Source organism: Stylophora pistillata, chromosome 2 (genome assembly GCF_964205215.1).
Source record: "Stylophora pistillata chromosome 2, jaStyPist1.2, whole genome shotgun sequence".
Lineage (NCBI taxonomy): Eukaryota > Metazoa > Cnidaria > Anthozoa > Scleractinia > Pocilloporidae > Stylophora > Stylophora pistillata.
The window spans coordinates 52,437,535-52,462,430 of record NC_142520.1 but is presented as its reverse complement, the minus strand read 5'-3'; the positions used below and the strand labels follow the sequence as shown (position 1 = coordinate 52,462,430).

At 37.8% G+C, this 24,896-nt stretch overlaps 1 protein-coding gene, 1 long non-coding RNA gene and 1 pseudogene across 2 annotated transcripts; 1 reads left to right on the top strand and 2 right to left on the bottom strand.

Moving 5' to 3' along the window:
* Positions 1-7,419: 7,419 nt before the first annotated feature.
* On the bottom strand, positions 7,420-9,510 carry LOC148740278 (uncharacterized). The gene is made up of 3 exons (XR_015997142.1): positions 9,373-9,510; positions 9,156-9,216; positions 7,420-8,186 (listed from the first exon to the last, which is right to left on the bottom strand). It is a non-coding gene; the product is annotated as an uncharacterized LOC148740278 (long non-coding RNA).
* On the top strand, positions 9,189-23,719 carry LOC111346959 (uncharacterized). The gene is given in 10 exon segments (XM_088750509.1): positions 9,189-9,773; positions 9,775-9,988; positions 11,130-11,554; positions 12,532-13,240; positions 13,942-14,038; positions 14,542-14,791; positions 15,323-15,496; positions 15,629-18,271; positions 20,045-20,157; positions 20,994-23,719. Coding segments are annotated over 8 exon segments (2,454 nt in total). The 5' UTR covers positions 9,189-9,194; the 3' UTR covers positions 15,635-18,271; positions 20,045-20,157; positions 20,994-23,719.
* LOC148740277 (uncharacterized) lies at positions 18,656-23,207 on the bottom strand (annotated as a pseudogene).
* Positions 23,720-24,896: the final 1,177 nt, after the last annotated feature.

Genomic DNA, 24,896 nt, shown 5'->3' with positions numbered 1-24,896 from the left:
CGATTTTACCCACTTCGGGTTTAAACTTTTCGTGGGGAACACGTGCTACAGCTTACACGACGTATTTCAAACTTAACCGCTGTACTATAAACTTGTGTGTTCGACCCTCGACGAACGCCTTCGATATAGGGTATGTACTTCATGGCTGAATGCCATATAGACGACAAATAGTGCTAGTTCCATATAGACTACAAATACATCCCTTCACATCCCTAGCCATCGTTTACCATCCATAGCCATCCTTTACCATCCTTAGCTATCCCTAACCATCGTTTGCCATCCTTGGCCATCCCTAGCCATCCTTGGCCATCCCTAGCCCTCCCCAGCCCTCACCAGCCCTCCATAGCCATCCATAACCATCCTTCACCATCCCTAGCCCTCCCTAGCCATCCTTTACCATCCCTAGCCCTCCCTAGCCATCCTTTACCATCCTTAGCTATCCCTAGCCATCCTTTACCATCCATAGCCATCCTTTGACATCCCTAGCCATCCTTAGCTATCCCTAGCCATCCTTTACCATCCATAGCCATCCTTTACCATCCCTAGCCATCTTTGACATCCCCAGCCATCCTTTACTATCCCTAGCCATCCTTTACCACCCTTAGCTATCCCTAGCCACCCTTTACCATCCTTAGCTATCCCTAGCCATCGTTTACCATCCTAAGCCATCCCTAGCTATCCCTAGCCATCCTTAGCCATCCTTTACCATCCCTAGCCCTCCCCAGCCATCCTTTACCATCCATAGCCATCCTTTACCATCCCTAGCCCTCTCTAGCCATCCTTTACCATCCTTAACTATTCCCAGCCATCCTATACCATACCCAGCCATCCTTAGCAATCCTTAGCAATCCTTAGCTATCCCCATCCATCCTTTACCATCCCTAGCCATCCTATACCATACCCAGCCGTCCTTTACCATGCCTAGCCATCCTTTTACATCCCTAGCCATCCTTTACCATCCCTAGCCATCCTTTACCATCCCTAGCCATACCAAGCCATCCTTTACCATCCATAGCCATCCCTAGCCATCCTTTACCATCCCTAGCCATCCCTAGCTATCCTTTACCATCCCTAGCCATCCCTAGCTATCCTTTACCATCCCTAGCCATCACTAACCATTCCCAGCCATCCCCATCCATCCTTTTCCATCCTTAGCTATCCCTAGCCATCCTTTACCATCCCTAGCCATCCCCTGCCATTCTTTACCATCCATAGCCATCCCTAGCCATCCTTTACCATCCTTAGCTATCCCTAGCCATCCCCATCCATCCCCATCCATCCTTTACCATCCCTAGCCTTCCTTTACCTTCTTTATCTATCCCTAACCATCCTTTACCATCCTTAGCTATCCCTAGCCATCCATAGCCATACCCAGCCATCCTTTGCCATCCCCAGCCATCCTACACGTATGTTCCTATAGTCCAGACGCTGTATCCTTCCCTGTCAAAAGAGAAAACGGAGCGATAGGGAATTAAGGGTACAGTGTCTTTACTAATAGTTAGGGAACGAGTGAAATATATTCAACCCGAGAAATAAAATTCATATCTTTTCTGAAATAGGAAAAACGTAAAGTCAACTTTTTTTATTTATTTTTTATCATACACTTCTTTCACATCGGCAGGATATTCTGATTTGTATTATATCTGCTAGTGCCATTCCTTTTGAAATGCTAACATTGTTCGTATTTAGACTTTATTAATCATCCGATCCAAGTCAAATAATCAATGTTAAAGGTGCTGTTACACGGGGCAACTTGCGCAACGCTGTAAAAAATTAACTATTTCGAGTTCAAAAGTTTTGAATTCAGATAAAAAACTCGGAACTTAGCCAAATTCAAGTTTATGCTAGAAGTCGTTGTGTTTGTTATGTTTATTCTTTATAAACTTTTTGTGAAACAGCGTTGCGCGAAAAATCGGCGTCGCAAGTTGCCCCGTGTAACACCGCCTTAAAATAAACTAAAATATTCCATGTAAAACAAAAACACTTCCTGGCTGATAAAAGTCAGAAAGAAAGAACCCAAAAAAAAGAAAGAAAAGTAAAGAAAAGAAAGAAAGAAGAAAAGTAGCCATTTATCCAAAATTTGCGATATCCTCGTTTCAGTTCCATTCCTTAAATTACTTGGGGATCATTTCGGGCACAGCTTGGGGATCATTTGGGGTCGGGGATCATTTCGGGTCGAGGATCATTTCGGGTATTGTACAGTTTATTTTTCATCATCTCTTTATTGTTCATTTATGAATCAAGCAACACAATTTGTTCTCATTAATATTTATTCATTTATTCATTCATTTATCCAGTCATTCATTTATTCATCCTCTCATTCATGATCCCGTACTTCTAAAAAGACTTTAATTATTATAACTGCGAACTTTATAGAGGAAATTACACGGTAGCGTGAAGCTATCAATTTTGTTTTCGACTGTTGAAAACACCAGCGAGCGCAGCGAGTAATTACATGCTATTTTTAAAGACAAAAATAAAATTTGTATCTTCATTCCAACATGTAATGTTCTTGTCATTATATGAACAAACTTTATACAATGCTAAAATTCTTCGATTGCAAGCATTTCCAAGAGAATCAAAATACAAAGACATGGCGGCCATGTTGGTGGTATTGACAATAGGAACCTTTGTTAAAATACCACGAACATGGTCGCGATGAACGTACGTGCAATCGAAGAATAGAAACAAGTCATTTTTATTTTATTATGCGTTGGGGCTGTAACCAGGGAGCGGGGGAGGGGGGCACAGAGTGCACTTGCGCCCTCCCATGAAACTAAAAGTTCCGCTGATCCTTGACCATTACAATTATAGTTGTTTCTAAAGATAATAAAAACTGGGTATAAGCAGTGGCAGTGTTCTGTCATTGCAAAAATGCACGCTCCCGGTAAAATCCCTGGTTACGGTCCCGTAACTTTTTCATAGCTTCACAAGTGAAAATATGGAAAATAGAAGTATTTTATTTTCCTGTAAAACAGTATTTTCCACTTATAAAGAAATTTCGTAATTTATACTTAAAAGTACTAATAAAATCGTAGAAATAGAATTGGAATTTCGGTTTACTGAAGTTTTCCGGTTGTAAAGTTTGCATTCTTTTATATCATATTACATGTCAGAAAATAGTGAACATTGTACACAAGTACTATCATCAAATATGAATTTAATTTCCCAATTTAATTTTACGACCACTGTACGTTCAGCATAGTGCAGTATAATAGTGCTTTTTATCAGTTTATTCCTAGTAGTAAATAAGCTACCAAGGTAGAAGATAAAACACCTTTCCTTTTGTTCGTGATTGGATGTTAATCAAACGGAACAGTTAATTTAAAAGGTATGAATTTACTACATTATTTGTAGCAGGCTACCTATATTACTGCCTTCTGAAGAGATTTGGTATAGTATTTTCTAAGCCGTGATAGAGACAAGTCTTTCGTTTAAAAAACGGTGGTTCGAAAAAAAGAAAAAGGTTTGCTGTATCCGCGACTTGTATATTACATTTACTATCCTGCTAAATGTAACGTTCGAATTATTTCTAGTTCAATGCATCAATTCCGTAAGCAAGAGTACGGGCTGCGATACTTTCGTTTTTTTCAAAGTTTAATTTTCCTTCCACTTGCTTCTTTGTTTTTTCACTCGCAAGCAATCTGAGCTCCCGTGCAAAGCGCGAGTTAACAACATGGTTGTATAAATGTGTAATGTTTTCTCCTGTAGGAAGGAAGCAAGTGCAATGCAAAAACGATTCCACTGCATCCAAAAGGCAAGTTTCTGTGGTCGTCCAGGATCCTAAACTTGCTTCCGAATTATTTTCCTCCATGAAATCAATGCCACGTTTTCTTTTCAACGGAGAAGGACTGGATGTGCACTTCCCCAACCTTTTCTTTTTATCCTTACTGTGCGCCTCCCTTTTACCGAAGGAGTTATCACAGCCCTTGCAGTTGCACCTTTCGGTTGAACAAGAACTGCCAGAATTATAGCAAGGGCATTTTGTTCGACGTTGGCCCGGTATATCAGTGCATACATTCCCGGTCTTTTTCCCTGCTTCTCCACACCTACACCCATTTACTGGTTCACCACTGCTATTAGAAGGCTTATTTTTGCAGTTGAAGCATCTGCAACTTTTATAACACTGTCTCCTTTTACGAACACATGGACAGCGTGTTAAACCTCCTTGTTTATGAGTGGTACAAAACTCTTGCATTCTAGATTTGGCATGACGTCCGCAATGACAAATCTTAGTGTCACTAAGCTGCAGCTCCTCCTTGTCTCGGACCTTACCTATAAGGACAGATGTTTGTACTGAAGCTATACAACAATGCACCAGGTTCACCATTTCAGAAAATTATATGGCTTTAGTCATTTGTTGGAAAAGCAACACAGTCATCATCTCTTTCTTGGTTTTAGAATCCCTGATGAGAATCTGACGAGATACTCATACTCATTACCGAAGTATAACATGATTTTAGGTGAAAATGGAAATTAAAAATTAAAAAATCATAACCCAATTAAAAAAAAGAAAAGATTATTGGTATAAATTGAGTGCTCGTCCTGTATACTACACACGAGGTCGCATTCATAATCTAGAGTAGTTAGAGTATAATACTCATCTTTTCGGCATTTTAAAGGACAATCAGTACTGAAGAAGAAAATAATCATGGTAACAATTCGAAAAGAGATCTTCTGATGATTCAAGTACTAGTAAAACCATGGTAAAACAAAGGGAAAAACATATCCACGCACCCAAACAGTTTTCTCGTGTCGTTGAATTGTGAGACGTGAATGACAGATATATTCGTGGGGGTTCCTATGAGAACTTTTGGCAAGGATGTGATTACCATGGAATATCATTAGTAGATGTAAGAGCGAATCCTATCGGTTACGACGTAAGTGGACAGTTCTACCACAGAGGTACGAACTGCCATGGTACAGAAATACACCCTGGAGAGGGTGCGGGTACAAGATTGACTAAAGGGGTAAATATACAATTTTGCTTTTAGATTTTTCTGCAAAGACGCGCGGAAAAACGGAAAAATCGTTCCTTTTTGATGCCTAATAACTCGAACACCACTCCTTTTTTTTCAAGTATTTGAATACTCAAATAATAAACTTCGAGTGAAAGAATTTAAAAATATTTATTAAAGAATTCTGTAGATCCAGTAACTACCTTAAACTGAAGAGGAAAACAGCTATGTAAAAGGGGCAAACGTTGAGTCAAAAAATCGAAGTTAGTTTTGTCGAGTATGGGTCTGTAATGTAATCGAACATGAAATGACGTCAAAAATGATCCAAAACCAAGTGAACCATGGCTTTACATTTGAGAAAAAAGAATAGGCAAATGAAATTTCCAGAGGGTCCCGAAGGGGTAAAATGGGAGCTGGGATTTGCCATTTTTAGGGGCTGGGAAATGGGATTTTACTACATACACACATACATGCATACATACATCATACATACATATGTTAATTGACCACTCCCCATGGGGGCTTTTCAGGGCCAATTCCCACCCAGCAACTACCCCAGGGGAGGACATCCATCAAACAGTAATCTCGTGCATGGGAAATTAACGTCTCCTACCCCTAACCCTGCGGGAGATGGGAACTCCATTTATTCGTCCCTATCCGAGAAGACTAGAGTATCTAACCCCAAGGAAAAATGTGGATGTTTAAAACCGCTGAGATGCTATTTCCTGTTGTCTAAGGTACAATTTTGTTCCCTGTTGCTGATTTCAACAGAGTGTATACATCGCGGTTTTTTTTTCTTTGAATTTGGTTAGAAAGCAAGTAAGTAAGGTTAAATCAACAGCTCTAACCTTTTTAATCCTCAAGTCATATCAAATGGGTCACAATCTACCTCCCCAAATAATATACACTGCAACATCAAATGATGGCTGGGGAGGGCTAGGGATGGCAAAAGAAGGCTAAGGATGGCTATGGATAACTATGGATGGCTGAGGAGGGCTAGGGATGGTAAAGGATGGCTAGAGATGGTAAATGCTGGCTAGGTATGACTATAGATGGTAAAGGATAGCTGGGGAGGGCTAGGGATGGTAAAGGACGGCTATGGATGGCTATGGATGACTGGGGAGGGCTAGGGATGGTAAGGTATGGCTAGGGATGGTGAATGATGGTTGGTTATGGCTATGCATGGTAAAGGATGAATAGGGATGGTAAAGGAGGCGTGAGTAGTCCAGTGGTCAGTGCGCTGGACTCTGGGTTAAACGGCCCGGGTTCAAGTCCTGGCTGGGGCTTCACGTTGAGTCCTTAAGCAAGACACTTCACTCACATTGTTTCGTCTTCTCGGATAGGACGTAAAGCCGGAGGTCCCGTCTCTTAAAGGGTAAGGGGTAAGAGACGTTAATTTCCCACGCACGAGATTACTGTGTGCTGGATGTCCTCCCCTGGGGTGGGTTGGGTGGCAAAACAGCAGGTCCACATCAGCTTATACAGTTGCCAATAAATTCAACCTGCTTGAACAAATAAACACGATGATGATGATGATGATGATGATGATGATGAGGAAGGCTGGGGAGGGCTAGAGATGGTAAAGGATGGATAGGGATGGTAAAGGATGGATAGGGATGGTAAAGGATGGATAGGGATGGTAAAGGATGGATAGGGATGGTAAAGGATGGATAGGGATGGTAAAGGATGGATAGGGATGGTAAAGGACGGCTGGGGAGGGCTGGGGAGGGCTATGGATGGTAAAGGATGGATAGGGATGGTAAAGGATGGATAGGAATGGTAAAGGATGGATAGGGATGGTAAAGGATGGATAGGAATGGTAAAGGATGGATAGGGATGGTAAAGGATGGATAGGGATGGTAAAGGACGGCTGGGGAGGGCTATGGATGGTAAAGGATGGATAGGGATGGTAAAGGATGGATATGAATGGTAAAGGATGGATATGAATGGTAAAGGATGGATAGGGATGGTAAAAGATGGATAGGGATGGTAAAGGACGGCTGGGGAGGGCTATGGATGGTAAAGGATGGATAGGGATGGTAAAGGATGGATAGGGATGGTAAATGATGGATAGGGATGGTAAATGATGGATAGGGATGGTAATTGATGGATAGGGATGGTAAATGATGGATAGGGATGGTAAATGATGGATAGGGATGGTAATTGATGGATAGGGACGGTAAAGGATGGATAGGGATGGTAAATGATGGACAGGGATGGTAAAGGATGGATAGGGATGGTAAATGATGGATAGGGATGGTAAATAGGGATGGCAATATTTCCAGTGAATGTTAAATTTATTAATTTATTAACTTTTTTTAATTAAGCACATTTTTCATTGTTTTCCCAAAAATCACCTAGGCTTAAGGAGGGGATTACAATATTATAAATTTTTATCCAATTTATTCAGGGACACAGACAAACAGACAACCCTTCATTGGCAATAACAATGAGTTAATCCTACAAAGCTAGAGAGGTTTATTATTTAAACAATCAAATAATGGCCTCTGAGAAGCCATTAGTATTAATTATCAAACTTTGTACTTTGTGAAAAAAACCACAGTTGACATTGTAATTTACAGACTCAATACCATGTACAATACAAATTTAGTTTCCTTGTATTGCTGCTCAGTGACCATGCTTCACCTAGAATATTTGCAGTAGAGGTAGAATTAGGACATTGCGTTGAGCTCAGTGTACCTTAGAAAAAACAAGAAAGAGTATTTCACTAATTCAGAGTCAAAACTGCACTGGGAAATAGGTGATGCACAGCTATTAATTTTCAAGAGATATTCTCAAAGACAATAGAAACCCAGTCTGAGGTAGGTGTGATCAACAGATGCATGCCATGTAACAAAACAATCATATAAATTAGTGTCAGTATTCAGAAAGAGAATTTACCAGGTTTGCTCTCAAAGTGGGAAGAGATACAGAGTTTGGGACAACTAGGTCAACACAATTCTAGCCAGTGATAATGGATGGAAAAAAGACCTTTGAAATGTAGAATTTTCTACAAGGAAATTGAGTGAAGTTTTCTCTTGATTTAAGACAAAAATACTTGTATCCACTTGACAGTTTAGGCAATAGCTCAGTTGAATAATGTGGAGCAAGATTCTTGACTATTTTGTAAAATTGGCTTTAAATGTATGTAGTTCTCTCCTGATACTGAGAGGCTTCCAAGCAAGTTCATCATGTACCTTTGTGGAGCTGGTTGCCTTCATAGTTATCCTTTAAACATAAACAAAAAATATTATCAGTTTTCTTTACTCTTTGTAATTAAATTGTTTATTGCATCAACCACATCATTACATGGCATAATGTGTACAACAACTTTTTCTGACCTAGATCTCATGCAAGATGTATCATAAATTGAAAATTGTTGTCTCAAAAGCTTTATGCTGGGTCACAAACTCTTCAAAAAAAAAATAATGAATTAAAAAACAAAAAAAAATTAAACACAAAAAGACTCTCATTCTGGTTTTTTCGTATTCTAAACAATGAATTACGTCAGAGAGAAGGACATAGAAAATCAGCTTCTGTTAAAGAATCAGGATCATCTTCTGAGTAATTTTCTGTGTCAATTGGAAATGAAAACATTATTTACAGGGGATAAAATCAAGTAACAGGTCTGGAAATAGCTACTTAGTTTGAATATTTTCAGCTTGGAAATCATTCATGTTTTGGTTTATAATATAAATTTGATGTGATAACCTTAAACAGTTGTAATATTACAACTGTTTAAGGTTATCACATCAAAACATAACCAACCATAGTTTTGCACTAATGATTTCTTTCCTGTTAGATATTAACCTTTACAATAAAAGTAATCTTCATGTTGTTTTTAAAGAGTCAGTAGAACTCTGTTTTAAAATTCAAGTATTTTCTTGTTCATAATAGCCTTTTTGGTAACATGTATGATGCGAGCAGTTGTTTATTTTTGACAAAAAAAATTACAAGTGAGACTTAAGTCAAAATGTCTGACATGAAAATAAATAAGTAGAGCTTTTAGAAATAAGCAGTCTTTACTCAGAGTGTTTAAAAGAACACTGAAGGGTGGATGGCTTCCATAGATTGTACTGAGAGGAATAAAATATAACTCATTGGTTTGGTCTAGTAGAAGTTAAATTATAAACCTCATTTTTTCCATTTTTGGTTCAATGGTTATAATGCCAAAGCAAGTTAGTTTAAGTTACTCACCTTTAGTGACAGCTTTTATTTTTGTTGTGACAGTTTCCCATGAATGAAATGGAATTTCTTTCTAAAGAAGAGTTAAGAAGAAAGATGTTATGATTACCTTTGGGAGGAAAGAGTTTATATTTCAGTGAGCAAAGGTTGCATGAATTGCCTGCAGCTTTGTTTGAATTGACTGAGTTGGAGGAACTTCGTCTGTCAAAGAATAAACTTACAACAATACCTGAAAATATTGGAAAACTAAACAATCTTGTGTTACTTGATGTGAGTACAAACCAGCTGTCCATATTCCCTACAAGTGTGCCTCAGATGAAAAAACTCAGAGTGCTGTACATCTCACGAAACAAACTAACCACCATCCCTGATGGTATTGGGGAGATGGTGCAGCTGGAGGGACTGGGGCTGAGTTACAACCTGTTGACTGTGTTCAGTCCAGCTATAAAACAGCTGAAGAAACTCAGAGTGCTAGAAATCTCACAGAACAAACTAACCAGCATTCCTGATACTATTGGGGAGATGGTGGAGCTGGAGATACTGTTGGTGAGTGACAACCAGTTGACTGTGTTGAGTCCAGCTATAAAACAGCTGAAGAAACTCACATGGCTGTTCATCTCACATAACATTAACTTAAACCACCATCCCTGATGCTATTGGGGAGATGGTGGAGCTGGAGGAACTATGGCTGAATGACAAGCAGTTGACTGTGTTGAGTCCAGCTATGAAACAGCTCAAGACACTCAAATATTTGTCTGTGAGAGGGAATCATTTTACAGTTGAAGGAATGAGAAGTGTTATGGAGCTAAAGGATAAGATTGACAGAGTATATTCAGATGTCCCAGGTGAGTAAAGGAAATTCCTTTTCACATTATTGTTGTGACATGTTCATTTACTAAATTGGTTCTGATGGTTGACTTGCAAGTGGTTATGCCGCTTATTACTGATAATTACAGGCAGCTGACAATAGTTTCATAATATTAGCTTGAGAAGAATATGAAGTTTTGCTTTCACAGTTATACTGTATGATCGAACAAAGTTTGCATCACTTAACAAATAAATGACATTTGTACTGGAAATTTTGGTTATATTTTGGAAGGTTTATTTTAACAACTTGGCTGACATTGAAATTTAAGTTGAACTACAGTTGAGTGTACTATAAATTGATAGGGAATTGAGGAGGGATAAAGTTTATTACAAATCATTTTACAGTAAGGGATTGTTGTAAGTTGTAATTTTTGCTTTCTATAGTTGATTGGAATGTAAGAAGTTTATTGCAAATCATTTCACAGTTGTAGGAATTGCTGTTGTAATTTTTGCTTTCTGTTTATTTGATTTTAATTAAGGAAGAATTAAGTTTATTACAAATCATTTCTTATCTTGGAAGAGTTGTAACTGTAATTTTTGCTTTATTTTATTGGCAGTTATTAAGCATAATTTATATAACAACATTTAGCTTATCATACAGAATTGATGGACCGATATGATTTTAAAACGAGAGTTTAGGTTATGGGAATAAAAGTTTTGTCTTAAGTGGTCAGGAGTAATTTTGATAATTAATTGTTACACCATAATTTATGCTGGCCTTGTAATATTTTAAAATCTATCAGTTGTTACCTTTTGGGAATATGTGATTTTTCTTTCTGTTTTCCAGACACCATTTGGCAGAATTGACATCAGTTATTGCCTTAACTTTTAGTGTTTCATTTCATTGAGTCAGTTTATAGTAGTCATGTGTACTATAAACCAAACCCACCAATGCAATGACTCTTGCATGTATGTACATATACAATGATAGTTTTTAAATTTATACATAGTAGACACATAATTAAATTGACTTACCTACTTCTAAGCTTGTTTCAGATTGTTTTTATAACTTATTAAAACAAAAATTGCTTTTTGTTTAGGTTTCTTATTATTTCAACTTCCTCTGATTAGACTTTTTACTCTGGCTAAATCATGACAACTTTTTTTTTTTTAAATTAGACTCTAAAAGAGCAAAAGGAAGCAAAGCACACGTACAGTTGGCTTATGAAGAGGCTTTAAAAGATGGATATGTACAAGTTTACCATGGGCGTATTATACTGGTTGGTCAGGATCGTGCCGGTAAAACCAGTTTGAAGAAGAGTCTTTTAGGCCCTCCATTTGACCCCAAAGAACAGAGTACTGAGGGGATTGAAGTGGATCCTTCAAAATGTGAAATTGATGTTGACCAAGCTGTCAAAAACTGGCAGTTGAGCAGGGAGAGTAAACCAGGACTATTGGAATGTTCAAAAGATTTAGCAAAGATTGTGGCAGACAAAATGTGTGGAGCAGATATTTCTCGAAAGAAAATCGTAAAGGAAGATACAATTGATGGAGGAAAACTGAAATTAAAAGATGAAGTTGGAGATGTTTTCAAGTCAAAGCAGGTTTGAGAGTTTTGTAAAGTGTTGAGAATGTAACATCTCTCTCTCTCTCTCTCTCTATAACTCTTTTTGTTTTAGGAAGAGCCAGGAAAGGATGAAAGGAAGAATTAAGGAAGAGGAGGGAGGAAGGCAGCCAAATTAGCCTCATGAGAAAATATATTTTTTAAAGGAATATGAGTTGGATTTAAACTTGATATGTTTCAAAATTCTTTTCTTTATGAAAATTCTAAATTTCTTACATTCAGAATATGTCTGAAAGAGTCTGTTTCTTTTGGATGTTTTCACGAGTGTTTAGATAGATGAGTCTAGAAAAAGAAAAAGATCTGCAAGTAATTTTTATTTATTTAATAACTATCTTCACTGAAGGCATACATGCAAAACTTTTACCATAAAAATGAGGGGCATCTTTTGATTTTCCATTCTTCAATTGCTTTTTCAGTGATGTCTTCACTCAACTTAAAGGAAATTTGGGATTTTTTCTCCAATTATATATAAATTTTTAGTTGTAATTATTTTTTATTATCTTATGCCATAATTTTTTGATAGCTTTTGTTACATTTTGGCTATCAAATCCTTATGGAGGAGCTTCAATGAATGTATGTTATGCTATGTAACTTCAGTCTCAACAAACATTTCTTGGTCTGAGTCGACTAGCTCCAGGGTGGGAGGATTTGCTCTTCAATGTCTTAATCTGTGCAATTAAGTTTCTCTCTGTCTAAGGGCTCTTACACTTGAGATGTCAGCTTCAGAACTCTTTATAGTAACCAATTTACATCTTCAACTCAGTTGGTAAACCAAGTTATCTTGTCATACCCCCTTCAGTAAAGCAGCACAACAGTTTTTTTGTCCCCTTAAAATTATTCTACACCAAGGTGATCATAATTTTTTACAATTTGACAGCCTGTTCATAACATCAAGTTTTGAATACATAATTATATATACTTAAGTGGGCATAATGTTTCATTTAATTTTCCATTCAGGTTGAGGAGGATGAAGGTTTCACAGACATTCTGCAAAACGATGGCAATGAACATTCTACTGAATGTAAAGATGAAAACATGCAAGCTGAGCCTGATGTGATGATTGATGTTTCTCAGCCGCCTGATACTGAGGAGCATGTTAATCAGTGGTTGGAGTATGCTCAGGGGAAACCCACTGAAAGTGCTTTATTCACAGAGAAACCCTATGTTACAATGGATGTGTGGGACTTTGTAGGGCAGCACTTGTACTACGCCAGCCATCCTATCTTCCTATCACAGTGGGCACTATACATATTGGTGCACAATCTCAGCAAGCCTTTGGATGCCCCAGCTGAGCCCTGCATGAGACAAGGGAGAAATGATGTGAAATTGGAAAACCCTAACAATGAAACAAACATGGAAAATTTGCTGTCATGGTTGGCTACAGTACATAGTGTTGCCCTGGCAACCGATGACACAGATGATGATGCACAACAAAAGCTGCCCTACCTCCGCCCCTCAGTGTTCATCGTTGGCACACATGCTGACAAACCAGTCAAAGACATAGCAGCAATAAAGAAACAAATTAAGGAGAGAATTTCTGGTATGGAATATGAGAGACATGTGGTGAGGCCTCTATTCTGCATTGACAACACAAAATCACAGAGACTAAACTTGATTAAGAAACTTATCCAGAAGAGTCGAAATCAGAAAAAAAAGAATGAAACAGGTAAGATGTTTGCCTTTATGTTGTATCCTTTGTTATATGTTTCTTAAGTAATTGATGACTGTATAATATGCATTATCGACCCAAGTGTGAGGTGACGATGGCTGGATATTGACAAAAAGTTACAAACTTTGCAAGTCTGCTCCACACACTTTCTGATGTGTGGCATCAAAGTGTGCGATCCTGAGTCCATCTTACTGGCTTGCGTAACCAATCAGAACACTTGATTTTCTTCAATGGGTGCTGCACACACACACTTGTCTGACGTTCATCAGTTTAAAAACACTTTACAATTTGGTTTGCAAGCATTCATATAAACTAACTCACATTCAGTGGTTGTGTTGTGTTCCACTAAAATTTTAAAAGACTGGTAGAATGAGATAAGGCTTGTAGTAAAAGCAAGAAAGCAAGTTAGGTTATTTTTCTTTCATTAACTGCACTCTGCTTAGTTTTAGGCTGCTTTATATACTGGTGGCACCATACTGGGTCCTATAATTTTTTGCTGACACATCCATTAATTTCAGAGTTTGGAGAAAGGAACAGAGACTTAAAATATTGGGATTTGAAGAGTTCATCATCTCAACTATGTTGTCAGCTGTAAAATCTCTGCAATCATACAATTAAAATACAAATTATGCTCATTATAAGCACATGTTTCTTTGTTGCTTAATGGTCTGAACTCCTTTTCTAAATATATCCTGCAGGGCAAGAAGGAAAAGTAGATGGTATAAATGAATTACAGAACACAATCCTGGAGGTGTTGTGGCAGGAGCCTTATATGGGTGAGAAAATACCAGTCAGGTAAATAAAAGCACAATTTATTTGGAAAAACTCCAGTTCAAGAACTTCAGGATCAATAACTTATTCAAAATATACAGCAATGAAATTTCTTTGAATATAATTCAGATACTCAGCAAAGCTGAACATGCATGAAAATTTATATCAATGCAAAAAATATCTCACCTCCAGTACTTTAAAGTTCATCAAAATTCTTAAAACATCAGATCGTGCAAATACAGAGCAGTCATTTCAGTACAGACGAAAAACAACTCTAACTCTTGACATGGAGACAATTTTATGATTATAATAGATGAGAAGATGTAATTGATATCTGAGAAGGCAGGGTTCTTTGAATTGAGACGTTGCGGCAAAAAGTAACCATGTTGATTGTTCCTGAAAGTTGAAGATTTCATAAGGCCAAAATATGAATGTACTCTACAAGACTACAAATACATACTTGAGTGACTGAAATCAGTACCTAATTTTATGCCATAATACATTCTCAGTAGTCTGTTGCCCTTTAGGTGGTTTTTGTTTGAAAAGGTGATTGAAGCTTTGGTGGCCAAACAGATTTATCACAGAAATCTGCAACAACTTGAGCACTATGCAAGGAAAGATTGTTTCATGGAAAATGGAAGAGAGTTTAACTCCATGATCAGCTTTTACCATGGCCTGGGGATGATAATCAAGCACCGCAGTACAGTTGTACTGAAGGCTCAGTGGTTGATTGATCTGTTCAAGCAGCTGATAACCATTCCACCTTTCAATAAACAGGTAGGAAACTATTTTCACTTTAGAAATTAGGCTAGCTTACTTGGAAAATGTTGTTCAATAAATTAGAACAACAGGAAACTAAGCATGATGTTTTTTCGAAGAAAGGAGTAACTAATGCAAAAACTGTGACTCTTTGATCTGTGAACATGTGTCTTTTTATTGTTTATTGTACAGTTATAATCATATGATTTGTTAACCACATACTATTTCATGTACTTTTTGCAGCTTGTCAGGTTATATACTGATTTAGCCTTTTTGTTTACAATTAGAGACTTGCATTAACTTGCTACTGCTCACAATAATTGTATTCACACAATTGAATAGTTCTTTTTTTGTGTGCTAGTGGGCGTATTCACCTCTGAGCAACCCAAGATAGAAATTTGCCCAGGTTTAATATCTGACCATTTCAGTACATTGATAGAAATAAACTTTTCTTTTTCAGTTGTTTTACATGTATGTGGGAAACGTTCAAAAGGAACATTACTTAGCCTTCCCTTATCCAGAATTGCTGAATTTTTATACATTTTATAGAATCCCCTGAATGCTAAGTACTGGCAAGAACTTGAAGGAAGTGGCATCCTCAGCATGGAACATGTTGATCATGTGTTCTCCAGCTTTATTGGACAAGGAATCATCAAAGAAGACATCTTAGACATGATGGAGCGATTTGGTTTGATCGCTAAGTTCTCAGTTTCCCCAACTGACGTAAAGTACTTTGTTTAACACAGCATTTTTTAATCATATCAGATCAACTGGGCATGATGTTCATGTAAGCTAACTGGATACTTGTATAAGTTATCTTTTAAAGGCTAAAATTTCTTGCATTGTTTAAAACAGTGGTAAAATGGAATGGAGTGAACAGAAAGACATTCTCCTGTGCCATGAAGTCTTGCAGGCTGAGCCATACAAGGCTAAAGAGAAGACTGTGGGCAGAGCACAGGCTTGGGAGAAAATTGCCAACATTCTCAACAAAAGAGCAGAGTTTAAAGTTAACAAGAGGTCTGTAAGAGATCATTATATGGTCCTGGTGGAAAAATTAAAAAATAAAAGACTTCACAATAGTTAAAAGCCAGTGGCATCAGTCCCGAGCCAACCAAGCTGGACAGACTACTCAAAGAAATCATAGAGAGAGCTGAGGCCTGTGATCAGTCAAGAGACGAGGAGGATGAAAACACAAGAGAGAAATAACAGAAAGAACAAGAGCAAGCTAAGGATATCAGGCTCAAAGCCATGGACTCATTGAGTGAAACAAAGAAATAGTCACTTTCAGATGGGGATGGTGAAAATCAAAACAAGGCCAAAAGAGGCAATCCAATGGAACTGCAATGGTGGCCTATTTGAGGGAGCAGGCAACTGAAGAGAACAGGCTAAAAGAGAGAGATATAGAAATAAGATCTGTGCAGTTGGAGAAAGAGACTGAGAGGCAGCAATTGCTTGACTAGCAGCATAACAGCCTGATGCAACTGCTGTTACAACAGCAGCAGCAGCAACAACAACAACAACAACAGTTCCAGTAACAACAACAGCAGCAGTTGCTACAAATGCAAACCTACATGGCTCAACAGCAACAACAGCACTATAAAATGCTTATGCCAATATTAGAAAAGAAAAATTGAAAAAAGAAGAGCACTCTCATATCCACGAAAATTTGAAATAAGCACCCTGCCCCCTTTCCTGGCCCAGATTTGAACATTAATACTTGCTTTCAATTCAGCTTGTGAACATGTTTAAAGTGAACTGAAAAGGATCCCTCTTGAATAAGCACCCTACTGTTTTAACTCAAAATTTGAATAAGTACCCTGGACACCACTTATTTGCAGATTTACAATATTATACCATGAAACATATATTTCATGCCTTTATTTTTTGTAATATTGTTGAATATCTTTTGAGCTACTCTTTTAAAACATTTTTTTTAAACTATGATTGTATCGGCCCCAACCAAAGCAACAGACCGGTACATATTAACTTCATTGATCAAAAGAATCACCATCTACTTCAGTTGGAGTCTGTTAGTGTGATGAAATTGACTGCTTACATATTTTTTATGCTTAACATATTTTTTATTGCTTGTGATGTCTTCTTGCTTTCTGTATTACATTTTATATAATTTGTTGATGACACAATTTATTCACACCAGTATATACATTGTAATTACTTATCCTCAAAAGGTATATTACTGATGAGAAATTAATGCCATGTATAGAACTTTAAAATTTACATGACTTGCTATAATATAAAACTGGGCACATTACTTTGAAACAAGATTTTGATTAAAAACTCTATGAACTTTGCCATACAGTGTAATGAGCATTTATTTAACACAAGCCCTTATTTTTATTTTGGTACAGAAGATTAAGTGATTAGACAACCACAGTCCCCACAGTTATCATGTTATTTTTAAAAACTTGTAAGTACATAAAAAGCAAATTGATATTAGTTTTTTATTTGTCTGTCCTGTTATTAGCAATTCATTTCGTCCAAATCTGTGGATCATGTCACCCAAACGACATGGGTATGCAAATCTTTTTAGCAACAGTCCCTCTATGCGGTTGGCCTTAGTTCGTTGGTGGCAGCACAGACTCGCAGGTAATCCAAGGGCATCAGCAAGTCTAACAATGTCCATTTTTCTTACTCGAAACTCCCGAAAACACTCTGCTTCGTCCATAGAATCGAGATCAAAACGATCGTAGTCGGCGTGAGGAAATGATGGATTTTTGGAGAAACTAGCGTCATACAATAACAAAAATTCTTCTTCGGAAATAAAATGATGACTCCATGCTAGAGAAAACATTTCTCGAGCTTCCTTTAAACTGGACATCGTCAAGATCGAGAGCACGCCAAGGATGTGTTTACATTTTCACGGTCGACCGACAACGTCTGTAAATTAGCGTAATTGTTTTGCTTAACGCAGTCATGTCACAAACTCTGTTGGCGACAACGTCGTTCCCAGGTGCCCCCTCCTGCAAACGATCGAACGTCCGTGACACCCAAAGTCATCGATGCTTAAGGTCCCTTTTGACACGTGGAGCGACAAGGGGGAGAGGTCGATTAAATTCGTTTGTTATTAGTTATCTTATATGTGATTAAAGAGACGTAGTTACGGACAGAATACAACATGTTAGAACCTTGTTTATTTGTTAGAATCTTGTTTATGTTTTAACTTTTTTTTCAAGAAGAGGAGATGTCACGTTGGGACGTCATGCGTGACACGCATGCTCTATGACATAATTACATAACGGCTCGCACGTGTGTTTTGTTTTGCTTTTTCGACTCGTATCTTTTGACAATTAATAATGTCTTTACCTTTTCTTTACAGCCGCTGGGGATTGCAGTCTTTAAAAAATGTACAGCAACGAGGATTAACACTTTATTGCGAGTACTTTTGGTGCATTTCAACGGAGCAAATTATGGTAGTTTTTCCAAGTCATAGATCGCAGTGAACGTCTATGGGATATGTCGTTTAAGTCTGCTTTAGAGGTACTCCTGGAGTCCATTTCATTTGTTATAATAGTCTTACCTGGTAGTTCTTCTTTAATTGTGTTGTATTTTATCATTTTTATTACGTACGGCGTAGATGATGTTTTTGCCCTTCGAGTGAGTGTCCCGGCAGAAAATTGACGAAAACTTAGTTTTGGTATTTTGCCCCAACTCAAAACTATTTTAAGCGAATACTTTAATTATCCCTTTTCCGAGCTATGGAAGTTCCTTAACCAGAAAAAATGCGTGCTTTTCGCCGCAAATATTTCTTTTAAACGTATTTGCGGTCGAAAATGACGTGTACGTTTCAGTTCTTCGGCAGAGTGTTCGAACGACCCCAAAGTACTGTTTAGTACACTTGTAGTAATGGAACTTCACTTACTTGCAAAGAGAAGTAAATATTTATTTAATATATTTCTGAAGCTGAATATGGGATTTGAAATAATTTAACCAGCATACATGTTCTTGGAATGTGTTGTAAACCTTGCATTTCACTCATAATGTGTATGCCTGAGACCATGTTTTTTGCTACTTATTTCACCAAATGAATGAAACACCTGCTGAGCAACTTACTTGGAAAATGTAGAACAATTATAATGTTCGATACATACAGTAGCTGTATAAGGTCTAAAGTTAAGTTTTCAGAGTTTACTTTAGACCTAGTACAGCTATGTTTGATCCCTGCAACTGCATTTCCCAGTCTCTCACTACCATCCTTTCAACGTATCGCACAAAATTGTGGGCATTTCCAGAAGAGCTCGAGTCTATAATGCCTCCTTGGTGGCCATGTCTGTGACTTTCAAAGAGGCAAATACTTGCATTCCTGAAGCATAACACCATTGTCTTGTCTGGGGGCACAATCAGGACTGCAGCAAATGTTGGATGCTGGCAATGGTAGCTTGTAAGATAAGATTCAAGGTCTTCAACAGTGAAAAAACCCAAGTCTGCAATTAGTTCAATTTTCTAAAATTCTTCATTGTTGTACTGAAGGACCTCTTTGACTTCCAGGTTTGGTTGTTGCACAGGCACATGAAACAAGCTGTAAATATGGTTCCCCTTGAGAATTAGCTGGCTGTAGAGAGGAATTACCTGTGATAGATCTTGAAGTTGTTGAGGAATGAAAATTTTACCTTCAAGAAAATGGCATCCAGTTAGCATAGCAATAACTGTACAGGCATTACTTCCAATCAGACTCCCTGCTATGGTTGATTGGCAAATATTTGGAGGCAAGAGCCACTCAGTCACATCCACATGCTGGTTTGTGGTTACAGTTATTTGGTATGCTGGAGCTGGTGGAGTGTCTCTCTGTGTGTGGTTTTCCCTGTGCCATGAACAGTTGCATCTCGAGAAACTATTGCCTGAATTTACTGTGCAGACATTGTTGGGACAAAAATCACATTTAACCTGTGAACTGTTTGATCTTTTGTATCCACGAACAGGATGGTGGCATTTTCTGCAGTGTGGAGGGACCTTAGTAGTTGTTTTTCTGGTGTTGGAAGCAGCTTTTGTGAGTCTTTGGTTATTGCTGGAAATTGGGAATGGTTGTGAAGTTGGATTAAGACTTGCAATTTCATGATTAAGCTGTCTTATAGTATTTTCAAATTCATCTTGCTCCATTTCTCTTGCAGTTGTAGTTTCAGTGGGTGAATCTAACCCTGAATCAGATCTTTCATTTTCCTTGCCCTTGCTCACAGCTGGTACTTCAGTGCTTGAATTAGAATTAAGAATTGCTTGTTTTGCAGTTTGACCAAGTTCTTGAACTTTCTTTTTCAGGAAGTCCTTACATAAGGGACATGAATTTAAGCCATTCAAACAGGTATTGTGGAAGGAATGAAAGCAACCTGTTAAAACTTTCCAGTCATCATTTTGGCCAGACATACATTCAGGTAAGTCACATTGCTTAGCTGCATCAGGTTTAACATTACCTTGATACCCAAGAGGTAAAGAAGTACTCTTGATGGGATAGTTGGCACAGATTGCTGGAAATTTTACTTGAGAAGTTGTATTTCCATTTGACGAGAGTGTGCTTTGTCCTTGTGTTGAAGCAATTCTTCTTAACATAGAACTAAGTACTTGAGCACATTTGACTTTGAGAAACTGTAGTTGGTTCTGGGAAAATGAAAACTGTGATGGTGATGTGAAAGCTGATCTAAAGGTAGCTTGTTGTTCCTTTGATTCAAAAACTTGTTTGGCTTTATTTCTTAATTCATCGGCACTGTCAGAGGGCTTTGTTTGGGCACGTAGAATGCTGTGGGTATTTTCAACAGGATACTCATCAAAAATTGTTATGTAGTTACAAAGAAGTTTATAAAGTTGGGGTGAATGCTTTCCCCAGTGTGAGCACATGTTAAGCCAGATTAGTGGAGCTTTCTTGTAATGACGACACTTAAGGCAGGTGAACATAATCCATATTCGAATCATCGCTCTGAAGTATTCTGAGAAATTATTAAGGTTAAAAGAAATGCTGTAAATAGAAAGAACTAAGGGTATGTAGTTGTCCAAAAGATTAAAAAGTGTTCCATACTCTGGATCTTTAAATCACCAAAACTTTTTCATCACAGATTCTCGTATTAATATCCATCCTCCGTAAACAATTTCTAAGAGCAAGCTGATCCTCCAGGGTTTTGGATTGTCTGCCAGTTTTGATCGAGTAAAAATGCTTTCACACACTGTTTTGAAAAATGGATGGAAGGAAGTAACAATGTGTTCTCTACTGTTCAAGGATATGTGGAGAGGACCTATCATTGGAATCACAGAGAGAATAGAGGGCTGAGAAGACAAGTTTGATGGCAAACTTTGCTCATTGTCAGAACCAATTAAGGATGGATAAGAATATGCCAAATGATCTGATGCAGCTTGAATGTTTTGACAGTTGACTTGATGAGGCTGCTGATAACTGATAAACTTCTTCACACACTGATATATTATTTGGCTGCAGAAAAATTGACATGGCCAATCACCAGGCTGAAAAATAATGAACTGTTTTGCATAATCACCCAAACCAGCACTAAGTGCTATGTTATATGCTGTATTAAAGTGTCCTCTTTGCTATGTTATATGCTGTATTAAAGTCCTCTTTGGACTTAAGTTGTAACTCCACAAAGTCAACAAGATGTAGCTCATCCATTTTTCTCATTGTTTCCACATTGTCATTTCCCGAATACTGATGGTTGTTGAGTCGCTGGCGTTGAAGTTCTGGGTTGAAAAAAGCCTTGGTAATCCAGTTTGGCATTACAGAAGCATATGAACTGCTCATGTTTTGCATAGATGATGCAGATGTTATAATTTGTAGGCATGTGTTTATACTGATGCCATTTACATCATGCATGATACCGGCCTGCAGCACACTTACAGCAGGTATGTTCTTAAAAGCTTTAACGACTATTGTACACATTGACTTTGTTTCAGATGCCTTATCTCTCTTTGGTCTTCATTTGGTGTGAATTGAGGTGAAATCATCTATAATCAGGACTAAAAGCCACTTGTTTTCAATGGCATCTTGAATGAAATGTTTGAATGATTTTCAGATAACAATTTAGCAGTGGTGTTCACTGTCCTTCTTGCACAAGAGAGACCCATAATGTGCTGTGTATCCATACCTTCTTGATTTAGATTACAACTCCTAAGGTAAAGGACGGGGTCAGTTTGAAGTGCATTGCATGCCTGACTCAAACAGTAGCAAAGGTTATAAATAACTGACACAGTCCTTCTCTTATTGAGATTAATACGTTCTGTGGAGTGGTAGTTACTAAAAGTTGGAATCACCTGAAACCACCTGAAACCACCTGAAACCATCTGAAACCATCTGAAACCATCTGAAACCACCAATGAAACCACCTGAAACCATCTGAAATTACCTGAAAATTACATGAAAGCACGCAGACATGAACGCAGACCGTAGACCGCTAACCGCACACCGCAAACCGCACACCTCGAATAGCCACGCCTCGAAAAAGGTCTACACAGTGTGTAATTAGCAGATTATCTCTCTTCCCTTTGTTATCAAACGGGATCACTGAGTGCGTAAGCGAAACTGCTATGTAAACATTGGAGTTGAATTCTTATTGAACATATCGCAGTTACGACCCTCCACTGTCGAGCCGTACCAGTCTTGCATAGGTTATGTGTGTGCCTTTTGAGTCAGTCGACGTGTGCGCAATCAGTTTTCCTTTGTGTATACAGTGTGTAATTACCAGATTTATCTATCTCTCTTTTGTCATTGATGTTATCAGACGAGATCTCGGAATATCTGTTTTAACGTTAAAGTACTTCTACTATATGAAATCATTTTTGGTACAATCGTACAAAGCAACTCAGGTGTCTCGTTAACACAGACCTCAAAAACGCAGAACGCAGACCGCAGACCGCGCAGCTCGAAAAACGTGTACACAGCGTGTAATTACAAGATTTATCTCTCTTCCCTTTGTTATCAAACGAGATCTTGGAATGCGTCGCGAAACTGAAACTAATTTCATTGTCAGTGACAGTGAGATAACAGATAAAAATAGACGTAAAGTAGAGTAAATTAGCAATACAGAAGCTTTGCGTCATGCTAAAAATTAAGATACCGATTTGCGATAATGTTTAATTCACGTGGGTTTAGATGGCTTCTTGGGTGGTTTCAGGTAATTTCAGATGGTTTCCATGGGGGTTTCAGATGGTTTCAGGTGGTTTCAGGTGGTTTCAGGTGGTTTCAGATGGTTTCAGGTGGTTTCAGGTGATTCCAACTTTTAGTAACTACGTCTGTGGAGTGCCTTGCTGATGTAATTGCATCAAGAATGGCATCAAAAATATTTGTTGCCCCTGCTGAGATGCAGAATTCTCTGAACATTTCAGGCTGGTAGATGTGGATTCCCTTGTTAGCAATTAACTTGCTGTATGTTTTGTTTTTGACCAAGCTGAGTTCTTGCTTTATGTCATATCCTACAGAATACATGGAAGAATAAAACGTATCTCAGACAAGTATAATGTTCAAAATATGGCTTTCAAGGGTTAAATATTTGTGAAGAGTTGACCTTGTTGTAATGCATTAGATGAAGATTCCTGTCATGTACATGGAACTAAATTTACTTTTATGTACAATCATTCTTTGAATTGAAACAGATGATAGCTGTTACTTTTCTTATGTGAATCAGGTTGTCTTTCAAAAGTAGCCTTTGTTTTCATTAATTCCTCATGAAGGGAAAAGTGTTGTTGTGAGAAAAAGGTCAAAACTAGGCTTACGTTCATCAAAAGCCAGTTTATGAAGCTCCGTACACAGGCAACCTTAAAATAATACTACAACTATTGGTTCAATTTATTATTTATGTCTTTGAACAGTGAACTATAGACTCTGAATGAATAATGCTTGTACATGTATGTAAGCTTGCTATTGTGTACTATTGTTTGTATCATTTTAGGATTTAGTAAAATTATACATGTTTGGATTTTTATTCAAATGTATCTTTATTTATTTGTTTATTTCTTTGTTTTATCAGTTACTTTGAAGCTAATTCATCTGACTGAGGCTCCTCCATCAGTATTTCTTTATTTGAAAGTATAACTTTGGAGACTGATGCATGGCTGGAAGGTTACTTCAAAGTGCATACCAGAAGTAAATTGTCTGCCTTCCTGTTGACTGATTAATTTCCACTACTCCCCTGCTACTTATCAAAGAGGGCTAGTGATATGAGACAGCAACAGTTTGCTTGGAGTGTGTGTGTGTGTGTGTGGGGGGGGGGGGCATTCACCAGGGGTAGGAGGTTGTGTTATACTAGAGTTTGGGAGCAAATCTAGCCAAATAATTATTAAATTTCAGAGGCTTGAAATTGTTAATATCTTGCTCAAAATTACACTTCCCCTGAGAGCAACTATGGTTGTAAGTTTCTTCTAGCTGGGTTGTTGTTTATACATTATTTAGTTTTGAAGACCTTGTATCTCGAAATTTAAATTGATCCTTTACTGAAAAGGTTCCTGGCATCACAGTTTTGTTTATTATTAAAGATGGTGTCTACACTCAACTAATTAATTACACTACTGATTACAGGTGAAAGTGGAATTCAAAGGTAGACCAAGCAAGCGATTTTACTTACTTTGCGACAAAATCTTCAAATTTTCCTCCATTTTAAAATAGGTCTCCTTTGGTATAACTACCATCTCCCTAGCATTATCTGCACTAGCTAAGACACTAGCTACACACTCAGAACCTGACACTGACATGACTGGTCCTTTTCTCTTCGGAACTCGTCCGGGTTGGTTGAGATTCGACTGAACATACTTTGAACAAATGATAAATACCAAATTTTAGAAGGATTCTACTCTTCAAGCCCACTGAAAATGTTTGTTTTACATTTTCGTTGACTTGTTTACAAACTAAGTTTGGCAATATCAATGAAAAGATAACACTTCTGTGGCTCTGGCTGCACGGGGCAGCATTCAATCTTTATTTCAGCATCACAACTGTAGGTGATTTAAGAGAAATTAAACGCGAGAAAACACTAACGCGATGAAATGTCTTCCCATTGCTTCTGCACTGTTGGAGAGCCTTTCTGCAGGCTTCACAAATGTCTCCCGATGTTGTCTCGAGGAAACCAAAATAAGCTTCTAAGTCGGCGTTTGACTACCTGTGTACACCACGAAATGGAGT